The sequence below is a fragment of the Podarcis gaigeae genome, assembly GCF_964106915.1.
Source record: "Podarcis gaigeae genome assembly, chromosome: 10".
Classification (NCBI taxonomy): domain Eukaryota; kingdom Metazoa; phylum Chordata; class Lepidosauria; order Squamata; family Lacertidae; genus Podarcis; species Podarcis gaigeae.
This window is the reverse complement of record NC_139686.1, coordinates 36,019,741-36,033,436: the sequence shown is the minus strand read 5'-3', so window position 1 is coordinate 36,033,436 and position 13,696 is coordinate 36,019,741. Positions and strand designations below refer to the sequence as shown.

General features: G+C 39.4%; 2 protein-coding genes across 5 annotated transcripts in view; one reads left to right on the top strand and one right to left on the bottom strand.

The window, feature by feature from the left end:
• PLXNC1 (plexin C1) overlaps window positions 1-9,368 on the top strand; it is a 61,825-nt gene extending 52,457 nt beyond the window's left edge. Inside the window, exons 24-31 of the mRNA XM_083698537.1 lie at window positions 1,073-1,124; window positions 2,118-2,161; window positions 2,262-2,369; window positions 2,815-2,978; window positions 3,202-3,349; window positions 5,260-5,400; window positions 5,853-5,927; window positions 7,610-9,368. Coding sequence (XP_083554663.1) covers window positions 1,073-1,124; window positions 2,118-2,161; window positions 2,262-2,369; window positions 2,815-2,978; window positions 3,202-3,349; window positions 5,260-5,400; window positions 5,853-5,927; window positions 7,610-7,744 — 867 coding nt within the window. The 3' untranslated portion in view covers window positions 7,745-9,368. The remainder of the gene's footprint in view (window positions 1-1,072; window positions 1,125-2,117; window positions 2,162-2,261; window positions 2,370-2,814; window positions 2,979-3,201; window positions 3,350-5,259; window positions 5,401-5,852; window positions 5,928-7,609) is intronic.
• Window positions 2,359-13,696, bottom strand: part of CEP83 (centrosomal protein 83) — a 35,362-nt gene continuing 24,024 nt past the window's right edge. For 3 of the 4 annotated variants that reach the window (XM_083698646.1, XM_083698644.1, XM_083698645.1), the window contains 3 exons: window positions 13,079-13,182; window positions 12,722-12,899; window positions 11,928-12,134 (listed from right to left, as the gene is read on the bottom strand). In XM_083698646.1, the coding sequence (XP_083554772.1) occupies window positions 11,943-12,134; window positions 12,722-12,899; window positions 13,079-13,182 (474 nt within the window). In that variant the 3' untranslated portion in view covers window positions 11,928-11,942. Of the gene's footprint in view, window positions 3,636-8,372; window positions 9,121-10,599; window positions 11,475-11,515; window positions 12,135-12,721; window positions 12,900-13,078; window positions 13,183-13,696 lie in introns of those variants that run through there. The other variant, XR_014555212.1, reaches the window with a different exon arrangement.

Below are 13,696 nucleotides of genomic sequence, written 5' to 3'. Positions count from 1 at the left end.
TTGCCTCTGCTTGGCTGTGCTACGTGTTCTTTTATTTGTATTTGGGGAAAGCCCTATAGCTCAGTAGTAAAGATTATGCTGTGCATGCATAAGGTTCCAGTTTTAATCAAGACCATCTCCAGTTAAAAAGATTTCAGTCACAGCTGCCTGTGATTTGGAAGAGACACTGCCATTTGGCCTTGGTAATATTTGGCTGGATAGATAAATAATCTGATAGTAAAAGAGAAAAACAAACCCAGTTTTTCCTGTTCTTCGTCTTTCAGTTTTTGTAAATTTCTTGTTTCAGGTCATCAAACATTTCATCAGTTGAACAAAATCTATTTTTCTTGCACTTCCTAAATCTTGGTGTAACTGCAGGATTCTATTGCTGCAGTTTCACTTTTCCCCATTTTTGGAAGGCATCCTATTCTGTGCAAGTCATTTCAATAACTGAGTAGCAATAGGGAAGCACTGTGTTTTCAAACACACAGCATTCAACTGATGAGCACTGCAGCTATCAGCTGGGTTACTTGTGGACCTCTAATATAGATAACAGCCTGGCTCACCAGAATGTTTATGGTTTTAACAGCCTTTGAGCACTGCTTTGGTTGGAACTCTTAATCCAGCCATTCCAAGGTTTTTTGTCCCACTTGATTAATGGGAAAACCTGGATTGCATTCTTCAGCACATAGCTCATGCATAGTGGAATGTGACCAGTTTATGCCTTAGCAGGACATGTGAACAGTCATTATGATACATGTGCTTTCAGATAAGCATGTCACATTACATTAAAAAAAAAGTACTGCACACATCCCAAAATATAAGGCCCTTTAGGAACGTCAGCCTTTATAGCATGGCTGGCTGACTGCAATAGAATAGAAAAAACCCTATGGCTACTCTTAACTTTGCACTTAGGAAGCCTCAGAGTGGGGAAATGAACACAGAACATAATGCATTCTTTGACCTGTGCTGTGTATGTACTAGCTGGGAATAAAGTAACAAGACACATGCAGTGGATCATGTGAACTTTGAGGAACCGTGTAGTTTTAGGGAAAAAATGCATATTACAAAAGCTGTTTTATTTCCTTTTCAGATTTCAGATGGAGCAACTATTAAAATCTTTAAGAAAAAAATGGATCTATCAGGTACTGAAACCAATATAAGCCTGATATATCATTGTGATGGCAGGATGGGGGACCCTTCCACAGGTTGTTGGACTGCAACGCCCACCAGCTGCAGCCAGAAAGGCCAGTGGTCAGGGATGGCAGAAGTTGTAGTCCAGCAACATATGAACAGCCACAGGTTTCCCACCCCCACTGTAATGGGTTTTATTGAGCTATGAGTATATAGCAGACCATTTGAACCATAGTTCTGAAGCAGCCATTTATGCGAAGGGTCCAGTTTTATGATCTATAAAAAGAGTAAGTTGAAGAAAATCACAAGGATGGGCAACCTGTTGCCCTCCAGATGTTATTGGGCCACAACTCCCCCCCCCCCCATTTTGAACCATTGGCCATGCTGGCTGGGACTGATTTCAACTTAATGGGCCACAGGCTCCCCATTTTGGAATAAGCTCCGATTAGTCTAAAAGAGCATTAAGCATACAGCCGGATGCTTCAGGGAAGCTTATATGTAGGTCATAAAGATAATATTACCCTTTTTTGTATGTTTGCAGAGAATATGGAGATTCCATTTTTAAGGCCAAAGTAGACAAGGCAGAAAACAAATTTGTAATTTTACATTGTGAAATCAGCCTCATAGTTCGGATTGATGCAGGGTTGGTTTCACAAAGACAACAGAATGCTACAGCAGATGTTTCATTCTGCTTTTCTTCCTGCTCCCAGAGGGCTGGGATGATATTTGGTGACAGAAGCTGGCAAAAGGGAGCAGTAAAGCCAATGATACAGATAATTTATTTGGCCTGTCTTCTTACTGCACAGTGGTGGGAATTACATTATGTAGTTATTACATTTATATCCCGCCCTTCCTCCCAAAGGAGCACAGGGTGGCAATTACACAACCTCAGGGTCCTGCACAGGAATATAATTAAACATGGATTACCTGGATGTCTTTTCTTGGCAACTGCTTAATCCCTTTTACTGTGTGCATTTCATTCATTCTCTCTTTCCCCCTTTAAGCATGTTTCTCAGATGGGGAATACCCAAATGACTATTGCCATCTGGTAAGTCAGCAATATCGGACAACTAGATGTTTTTGTTATATATTACTGCCTCCCTTAACCACTGCATCTGCATGCACATTTGTGTATACCTTTCTTACAGATAATACCAGATTCCGAAGCAGCCAAAGATACACAGGGTGCAAAACACAAAGGAAAACAAAAATTTAAAGTGAAGGAAATGTATCTTACTAAACTTCTTTCTACAAAGGTAAGTGCTGAACTTTATTTAAGGCTAGGCCAGAAAAGATAAGATTAAGAAGCTTCACAAAGAGGCAGCAATTAACTGATGTGACTTAAAAACACAGAATGAGATTGTAGAACCTAGTGACCACCTATAGATCTTTTTTTTCTTCTTGGCACATGGAGCTCAACTGGGCTTCCCCATTCATTTACATGAAAAGAGAATTATTGCGTACAGATGCATTCAGAGCTGCCCCTTCCATTGAGATGGATCTGAAGTATAAGAGAACACTGAGAAATGGCTTTTATACATAGTGATGGTGCCAGTCTTGAATGGGTGACTGAAAAGTGTTCAGCTCCATTCTTGTTGCACAAATTGTCCTTGATAGATGGAGCTCGTTGTTTTGTTAATTTACATCTCAGAAACTCTTTTGTCTAAGCAATAAAACATTGCCTTTTTATTTCTTTCAAAGGTTGCAATTCACTCAGTTGTTGAAGAGCTGTTTAGGAGCATTTGGACTTTACCAAACAATAAAGCCCCAGTTGCTGTCAAGTATTTTTTTGACTTCTTGGATGCTCAGGCTGAAAATAAGAAAATTACAGACCCTGATGTGGTCCATATATGGAAAACTAACAGGTATATTTATTAATGTGCTTCATGTAAAACTCAAACATAATAATGCATGAACTGGCAGTATGTTCAGCAGTGAAGGCACATTGGGACTATACTATCACCTGATGACATGATTATTTATTATGCTGCTAACTTGCATGAAGCACTGATGTTAAATTACTTTTAGTGGGATTAATAAATTTTCCTGGAACATTATTAATTTGAAGTTTGCCTTTTCTCTTGCCAGTCTTCCTCTTCGCTTCTGGGTGAATATACTGAAGAACCCTCAATTTGTCTTTGATATCAAAAAGACTCCACATCTTGATGGCTGTTTGTCAGTAATTGCACAAGCGTTTATGGATGCCTTTTCTCTATCAGAGCAACAACTGGGAAAGGTAGTATCTCGATTTCATGTTTTACATACTCTTTCCACAGTACTGTCCCTATTGAAGGCAATCATTTTACTCCAGAATTACTTCTGTAATTCAACATTCACTCCACTTCACATGCATGCCCTAAACTTGCAAGAACTTCAGTGTGCAGGTTTTCACATTCAGAGTGCTTTGTGGGATTAGATCCATGCACACTAACGGGAGTTACATAGTTAATGAGCCCATATCTGGCATCTGGAGTTGTGTGTATTACAATCCTTGCTGCATCAGGTTCACTCAATAGATGAAGCTGTGGGAGATCAAGTAGTTTACATTTAACACACACACCCGATAATGGAACCAACTGTCTGATTTGCATACAGGAAACATATTTCCTATTTTAAAGTTTTTTTAGGTTAGTGCACAAAAAAAGTCAAACTGGAAATAATAAAGGAAATTTCAGAAGTGCTAGATTTATCTTTCAGGCTTCCACAACACTGCTCATGAAAAAGCAACTGCTGTGCTCTGTTATATTTCAATGCTTAACCCCATTGAAAGTTTAAAATTTGATCCAAAGATGCAGTTCCCTTTGCAGCTGAGCAAGTGGCTGTGGTTGAAACTTCAAAGCTACCAAGAGGCTTCCCTTATTGACTTGTAATGAAAGGGTGCAATAAAGTGGTTTCTTGAATGACACATTTCTGTGACACCTTGAAAACTCAGCAATGCTGTTTTCCTGTAACGTTTCCTTTTCTTTTGGTTGCCGTACCAAAAGTGGGTAAAAGTTATATAACCTACAAGGCTGAACAGAGATCACTACCAGCCCTGAATTGGGGCTTACTAAGTGCTTGGATAAACCTCCTGTTCTTTGCTGCCCGCCTAGGACTATAAGAACAGGAGGCTTGTCACAGGTGTGGCGTCTCACTGCATGCGGCTAGGATATACAGTAAAACTGTTCTGCAGTGCAAGTATAATGCAGTTTTAATTTGGAAGCCTTTTTAGTACCCTCCTATTCCACATGCGCTGTGGGTTAAACCACAGAGCCTAGGACTTGCCGATCAGAAGGTCGGCGGTTCGAATCCCCGTGACGGGGCGAGCTCCCGTTGCTCAGTCCCTGCTCCTGCCCACCTAGCAGTTCGAAAGCATGTCAAACGGCGTTTCCGTGTGCTGCAATGGTTCGCCAGAAGCGGCTTAGTCATGCTGGCCCCATGACCCGGAAGCTGTATGCCGGCTCCTTTGGCCAATAAAGCGAGATGAGTGCCACAACCCCAGAGTCAGTCACGACTGGACCTAATGGTCAGAGGTCCCTTTACCTTTACCTATTCAACACCTGCAATATTAAAAAAGGAAATGACAACAGAGAACAAAACATGAGGCATATCATACTCCACACACACACCTATCCATACGCTGTGGGTAACCTTCCTTCAAGGGACCCAGCTGTCTGAGGTGAAGCTGGTGATGAATGGGAAGTTGCCCTTCTTGATGTTCACCCCACAGATGGTTGTCTTTTCAGTGCCAGACCTTTTTATTCCCCCCAGCCTTTAATATCCTTCTTGCTAAGCCAAGGGCCATCACCAAATCATACTGTAATAAAAAGGTACACCACCAAAAATGTAACTAAAACAAACTATCACAATCCATTGCAGCATTCAGAGACCATTTTTGTTAGAAAAATGATAATAACTGTAACACTATAATTCTAACCCTCACTACCAAAAAGGGGCCTTTAAAATCTTAACTGTACAGTTTTAATGCTGTAAACCTGCCATTTTATTCTGTGCTTTAATTGTTCGACACTGTAAGGCAGCCTGACATTATTTATATTGAAAGATAGCGTGTAGAAATTAACTGAATTTTCACAGGAATCCAAAAAAAATTGCAGCATAGCTGTGACCATTTATAACAATAGTCGTCTTTTGTTTTCTTTTTTAAAGGAAGCACCAACAAACAAACTTCTCTACGCGAAGGATATTCCACTTTACAAAGAAGAGGTTAAAGCTTTCTATAAAGCAATTAGGGATTTACCTTCATTGTCCACTTCGGAGCTAGAAGAATTTTTAACTCAGGAATCTAAGGTATCATTTCATTGTTTCTGCCCACCTATGCAGATGGTATGACGGCATGCTGTGCCTTGGCTGTAAAGCAAGAACTGGCCTCTTGAATGAGAAACATCCCAGTGGTGCCCTGCAGACACTAGTAACATTTCTCCCTCACCTTGCATATTTATTAACCCAGTTCACACCTAGTGCTAAGCCAGACACATGAGTTCCTAGAGCAAAGATTGTGGCCACTGTGTTTCTCCCACAATGCTACTGAGGCATTAAGCCATAGTTTGGGACATAACACCCGTGCAGTAGCAGGTCCAGTAGAGTATCACAGTGGCTGTGATCTTCACTCCAGAAAGCCATATATCTGCTTGCTTGCACGCAGCCATGGTTTGGCTCAATGTTGTATGCAAGCCATGTCATTATTAACTATTTCATATGCTATTAGCATTGTTTCACCAGTTTTCCTTTCCCCCTCGCAGAAACATGAAAATGAATTTAATGAGTCTGCAGCCTTGACTAAAATTTACCACTACATAGCAAGATATTACGATGATGTAAGTTCCTCTTCTTTTCACTCCCTCTCTTTCTCTAGTTACCAAAATGTTTAGTAGTATGCCCGTTATCTATACTACACTGTGCCTGGGGCTGCAAAACTTCTGAGTGGTTGACTGAGGAATTCTGTAAATATTCAGACCACTTTATCAGCAATGTACAGTGCACATATACTTTTTGATCAGGACCTAAATATTCAGCTTGGTTCACGTACATGAGCAGGCCTCAGGTTTGACACAAAAGGAAATGAATCAATATACAAGAGGAGAAAGTGCTCACATTGCAGACGGAATAGAAAACTATGTATTGCACTTCCCCTACAAAACAGAACTGCAAAACTTGATCAAACCATGGTTCGCAATTCTCACTTGCAGGGAAAATATAAACAATAATTTGGAAGTAGCAACAAACTATGTATTGCCACAAAAGAAGTGGGGTGAAGTAGAAAGCATACAGGACCACATATTAACCAAGCCACTGTTTTGACATTACATCCTAATAAGCCGTATATCAGAGGCCGATTTAGGGGAGTACAGCTAGTTCAGTCACACTGGTCATGGAGCTTCAAGGTCACTACAACTATGTAGAATGGAAGGCAGGAGGTGATTGACCTTGCCAACTTTTGGCATGGCACAGGTTGCTGCTGAAATTTAAGACCCCAAGGACTGCCACTGCATGTAAGGCATGTCTTTATTTAAATCTACAGTGGTACCTCGGGTTACAGACACTTCAGGTTACAGACTCCACTAACCCAGAAATAGTACCTCAGGTTAAGAACTTTGATTCAGGATGAGAACAGAAATTGTGCAGCGGCAGCAGTAGGCCCCATTAGCTAAAGTGGTGCTTCAGGTTAAGAATGAACCTCCAGAATGAATTAAGTACTTAACCCGAGGTACCACTGTACTGTCAAATTATGTAAGGTAAAATAAAACTTACTTATGGCAATTTTAATAATTTTAATAATGCACAAACTATCCCGCGTGTCAGGGGGAGTGAATGAGTTGTGTCAGGCTAGTCAGAGCTGAACAGAGTTAACTAAGGATTAGCCTGATGAGAACAGAGGAAGGGCTACCTGGGACCCGAAACAAGAACCTTTACCCAAGTTAAACAATATGATAAAAGAAGGAGTTACCAAGTCTCACTAAACTTTATTGTCATAAATACCTGTTTACTCATCCAAATTCTAAACAGTTTTGATGCCACATATAACTGGGCCACTCCCCTCCCCATTTCATAGCTACAAAAGTGTGACTGATTAATCATCTTAGTATAAACATGCCCCTTCAAATCACACCCTATTCTTACAACTGCTGAAAATGTTTCAGTCTGTGGCTCTGGAATAAAGGATGTGGTCATTTTATAGATACAAATTTCTGCTTTGCCCTTGTTATGCCACTGGAGGACGGGGACAGGACAGCTTTCCCATATTGGCTGTATCTTTCCTCATGACTGTTGTACATTGATATGCTTGCTTTCATAAATTTGGGCTTGCATTTACTAAATGTTTGTGGTTTTTAATTTAGATAGCTCTTGTCAGAGGAAGTGTTTTATCTTGTGATTGGCAATAAACTTATAAACAACAAGATGCATAGGCTAGCAATGTGGTTTGCTCAAGCAGAGCTACTGTGACACTGGAAAAAAATGTGTTAAAATAAGGCTGCACACATTTCTTTTGTTTCCATAGATACTGAATAAATTGGAGAAAGAACGAGGGCTGGAAGAAGCACAGAAGCAGCTGCTGTATATAAAAGCCTTAGCTGACGAAAAGAAAAAATGCAAGTGGATTTCAGATGAATCAACTGCTCCCTTACTAAGCTAGTATGAACTTTAAAAACTGCTACTGCATTCAAAGTATCAAGTTCTCCTCAAGCATTAGTAGTCTACAGCAACTGTAAGTCCAGATGGGAATGAGCATCCCTAGCTGCACCGAAGACACATCTCAGAGTAGTCTGGATAAACATTACATTGTTGATGTAAATATGCAGCCATGCGCATAGGACTGGAAGCTTGCTGCCATGTGCAGATTTCCCTTGCCAGATCAAAGCCACTCTGGGAAGCAAGATGCTGCACTCGATAGAGACCTTCGGTCTGATGCACCAGGGAGCATCTTACATTAAGTAATTTTGGCAGTGTTTTAACTACTTTTGATGTGGGGGTTTTTGTTGTTGGTTTTTTGAAAAAAGGCCCCGAGCCACAAATCTATAAAAACCTGCTTGCATTTCATTTTCAGCACAGTGCTCCAAAGGCCCACTTTGCCAAAATAATTTCCTTACCTCATTGAACTGAGACAGCCTCTTTCTCTAAGTTCCACAAGAGCACAAACATGCAGTATGTTCCAGATGCTTGGGTGCAGCAGCCTTAAGAAGCCCAGCCTGCTGAGGTCATTTGCAGCTTTCCAAGAAAATAGTTTGTAACAGACGTGGAATGATATGGGACACTTTCCATACCTTCTTGTGGAGAAGCATGCAGAATGGATTGGCTGGCTCACATCCCACTGGAATTTTCAATTGCTATAGCTGTGTCCAGCACTATGTATGTTCTAAACATTTCTTCCCCCTGCATAGACAATAGACAAGTTTCAAAACAAACTCAGGGACCACTAAGTATTAAGGTATTTTTAATTGACTCTTCTTCTGAGGCAGAAAAGGGTGCTCTGATTTATTTTGTACCTGCAGTTGTTTATATTTTTTAAATGGTAGATAAATGGAAGGATTATCAAAATAAATTCTACATAGCTTTGCAAGTACATGCATCACGTTTTCCAGCTGGGGTAGCTACAGTAGTCTTTGGTCACCTTAAAGACTAACACACAAGCTTTCAGGGCCCACCGTCCATTTTAGCAGAAGCATGAAGTGTTATGCCGAGTTGGCAGATTAGAAATGCTAGAAGTGCAGACTGTGACAATCAATGAAATTAATACAACTATCTTGGCATTGGGAAGCAAATTAGCAGGTCACTTCTGCAGGCAATACAAATAAATGGGAAGAGTCACAAACAGTGGTCAACACTATAGGATAGTTGTCTTACCAGGAACAATGCAGGTATTTTTTCATGACGGAACTGCTTTGTAAAGTGCACCTCTGATATTAACCTCTAACTTAGCTTATGAAACTAATGTAGGTGTCAAGCTGTGTTGTTGCTTGTAGAACCTTTGATTGGCTTGATAACCGTAGTATCTTGCATCAGTCAGAGGAACTAAATAGTGAAATGAAACAGAATATTTGTGACAATCTGCAGATGAAAGCATATTATAACACTTATTGTAAACTGCGTAAATCAAAACTTATTTTCAGATGTATGCAGGTAAATATTTCATCTGATCAGGGATACATCTAATAACTCCTCTTCTATGAAAATGACGTTTGTATAAAAATGCATTGATGAAAAATACATTGGATATTTACATGAGATGTTTATTTCAAATACAAAGTATTTGTTGTTTACTTTGCTAACTTGTCTTGCTAACTTGAAGTGTATATATAATTAAAACTACAACATTTCAAAGCAACTCAAAGTGAGAACACATGTCAGACTTTTATAGCAAAACCCCTGCTTTACAAAAGGAAAAGAACAGTGTAACTCTACTCAGCTAGAGTGGCATGAAATGACCTTTTCTCCATACCTCTCTGGTCTCTCAGCTGGAGGTTTATATCACAATTTTTGAATACTTTTGTTGCTAATGCAGGTCATTGCCATTAGCAAGAGAAGTCCCACTAGCCTAAGGTTTGTTTTGTCCTTCCTCCCCTTCGGTTGTGGCAGCTCTGGACGAGTACTGGGAGTTTCAGGAGAAGTTATACTACACATATTCTCCCTTCTTCCCCTACCAGGTTGCCAAATTGCAAAGGAGGGAATCACTGACTGAAGCCAAATTCTTCCATGTAGCTGAACAGCCATTTCCGAGAGAGGCTGGGTGATATATTACCTCTTTTGGCCACTTTGAAGATCTTGCCATGTGAGGCTGTGAAATGACAGTACACATCACATCAAAATGTGGTCCTCACCAAGTAACTAGTGAACCCATTTAGTTATGCTCTAGGTTTGGCAGCCACCAGCATGATTGTTCTGTTTTACCAAAAGAATCAGAGTGAAATACAGACTCTGGAATCTGTATACAATGAACATGCAGGTCCCAAGCTATGTGGCACAATGACGAAGTTGGTAACATCACTGCCCCTTTGCTACCTTGGAAGTGTATAAGCATTTCATATCAGCTCATGCTAGGCCTCTATATTACTTAAATGTAAAGCATCTAATGCAGTGAGTGGGTTGTGGTGTTACCATCAAATTGCTACACAGAATGTCGTTTACAATATGAGACATAACACATCCTTAGCATTGTTAGGCCTGCTATTTCTGGAATTTCCAGGTCATGTGGCCTTGCCTTTTTATTTCTGGAATCTGGCTGGTATTCTATACAAAGCCATGGTCTGACTTAAGATTCCAGTTGGGAAAGAACTCCCTATTTATATGCATAACCTGAGAAAGAAGGCCCAGCCTTATTCAGAGCCAAACAAGTATAGTGACACAGTTGTTCTAAAATAATATATCCTGGTGCATTAAGTATACCTTGCATGCTTTCTAGACCTTATTGCTGCCTTCTAATATTTGCAGTTCAACACACATGGCACTTTGATATTAAAGTTACAGACAACATGTGAAGGGATCAGAGATTACCTGTGAATATTCCTTTTACTTGTTCATCGATGACTCAGGAATTGAGGTGATCTCTTCATCCACCAGACATCAGTTTGTTGAGGAAATCTTCCACTTCTTCCCTAGACCCAATTACTCAAGACACAGCAAAAATTTACCATAGCCCAAAACAATAACCATAGCTTTTGGGTTCTCTGTGATTACCTGATAGTTTTAAGATTAACCAAACTGCTTGTGAAAACTAATTTAATGAATTGTCATGCAAGAGTGCTTGACAAGAGTTGTCTAGATTAGAGCAGGAAGGGGCAGAGCCACCATAGTTCATCTACAATCAGTGTTGAGTCTGTCTCCAAAACAGTAGGAGATTATTTAAGATATGAAATAATATCTAGAACCACCAGAAAAATGACCATTCTTCTGCATGGCTTGTTCCCCATTAGACACAGAACCCAAAATTGGTTGGCATTAGGTGAACAGAATGAAACAACTTCCAATACATATGCCACCACAAAAGTATTTTCACTGTTGCACGAAGAAAAGGAACTAGGTGCATTTTTATTTATTTGCATGGTAATCAAGGGCACTTAGGTAGGAACAAAAAACCCCTATATTTTAATTATCTACACACCTATATTTATCTACCCCTATATTAAAATAAGAAAATCAGTGCTCTTACACCACTGCTGCAAGTAAATAACACACAAGGAAGTAGATTTTACAAAAATATATTATAATAAATAGATTTGTTCACTTTTTTTGTTAACAAAAATTGTTTTGCACCGCACACATCTCTCTGTATAAAGGTAAAAAGCATATATTCATAATTCATAATCATTTTAAAATATTGTTACTTCTGATATCCTTTATAATCATATTAAAGTGCAGATAATAAAGTACTTTATAAAGGCAGAGATCATATTCCCAGAATTTTACCGGCCTTTAGTTGTTCGGGTTGTTAGGGTTCAACCAATAATGTTTTGGGTTGTTTCAGTCTTGTTAATTACATGATGCCAGTCTTAAGCTCACAGTACTGATGAAAGATGAAGAACTTCATGATCAAACTGGAAAGGGGGATTTTTCCACACAGCTACTGCACTCCCTAAGTGACTCGAGAAAAGTCTTGTTAGAAAAAAATCTTTAGTGCAACATGATGGATCTCCTCCTATAATCCAAACTAGAAGAGCTCTCACACACACGCACAAAAAACACACACATTTTTTCTTGAATTCTACTGCTGTTGTTGCTTTTAAAAAACAATTAATTAAAAATATAGAAAATGATACAGACTATCCTCTACTTCAAGGCACTTCTGGGTGTGTTTTTGGCAAAGGACAAAAAGTATATGATGCTTTAGAGTCAAGTGTTTATTTGGCATCCCCAGCTGGTAGACCATACTCTTCAACAAGCTTATGTCTATCAGAGTTCGAGTCCGTGCTTATTACTGACCGAGCTCGTTCAGTAGAGGCCTCAAGCTCCTGCAGCTGCTTCCTCTGGGTGGTTTCTAGTTCTTCCAAGCGCTTGCGAAGCAGGGAAAGCTCTTTTTGATGCTGTTCCTCCTTGAAATTAAGAAGCAACCCATTATGTTTAACATTTAGAGAGATATTCTATGACTAACACTTTCATTGCAATCTGATGTTGTGCTTGTGCCTTTCTGGCTTCTGTTTACTTATTTAGATATTTTTGTATGGCTCACTAAGTCAAAAGAATGTGGCTTTCAGAATTATTATTATTTTTTAAAAAAATGAAACCTATACAGTATATAACCTGTGTATAAAATAGTCCATAATCCAAATGAGAGGGTGTTGGGATTCTGTTTCTCAAACAGCAGATATCCATGTCATATGGCAAACAGCTTTTGAAAGCAAAAGTCTTCCCGAAGCATTTTTTAATAAATAGAACACAGAACTCTGATGTTTAAAGCAATGAAGTAAAAACTTACTGGCTTTGCTTAAGGTAATTCTTTGAATTCTGGGTCTAGCCCACCACAGGGGGCTGTTTTATATATTTTCTCATATCCAAAACTTTCAGAAACCTGCTTTGAATTTTAAGCTTTCAACACTTCTTCCTGTTTTACAGGCTCATTTTCTTGTTATCACCACCTTAAACCATCTCTTTGAGAATGCCTATGTAACTTTGCACCTACCGGCAAGAAAGGGAAGGATGCCTCTGCTCCAGGTATCGGAGTTGAAGACAATAAGCCTACTTGATTCAGCACTGGGATGTTGGGAAACAGAATTAACCTGCGGAATTCGTTATGTCTCCGCTGCAAATCCTTTAGTCTTTTCTGAAGGCGAATATGTTCTTCAAAAGGAACATTCTGCCTAAAATAGTCAAGACGTGAAACAAATAGGACACTGTCTTCAAACATGCAAACTTTACCACCAACGCCATCTCAAGTGATGCAGCAAAGTATTTATTTTGGAATTTATTAAGTAATGATGACAGTCATTCTGTCTCTGAAACATAACAAAATTCAAGAGCAAGCAATATCCCAATTTACCTATTTAGCACCTGGTTTTCTGTTTCCAGTTCTTCTCTCTTGGCTTCCAACAGCTCTATCTTCTCCAGTAACTTCTTTTGCTTTTTGTCATTAAGTGTCTTCCTCTGCAAATAGGGCAAATACTATGTATAGTTAGAGAAATAAACATTCATTTGATTGTTGACCTCCAATGCAGCATACCATTTTCTAACCCATATGCTCTAATTCGAGTCTTATCCCCAAATTCTCAAATTAGGTACATATATTCATTGGGATGGAGGTACTTAATACTGAGCACACCAACCTGGTTACAATAAGAAAAATAATCAAGTATAAAGGAGGAAGCATTTGTGAAATTGGTGTTTTTAGGGGGGGCGGGGACATATCCATTTGGAGTTAACTATGATTACCAAAAGAGAGACAACATTATTGTCATTTTATTACAAACATCATTTGTATAGTGGGAAAGGCTAGCAGGAATGATGCAAACAGAGACCATGACTGAAAAGGTATGTTTTGGAAAGAGGAACAGAAAGAGCAACACATCCTACTAGGACATCAAGTAGTGGGACAAAGCCTTGTGCTTCTTTCTCTCCTCAGTCACTGAAATTCCCTGTTAATTTATTTGGTGTGGAGGGG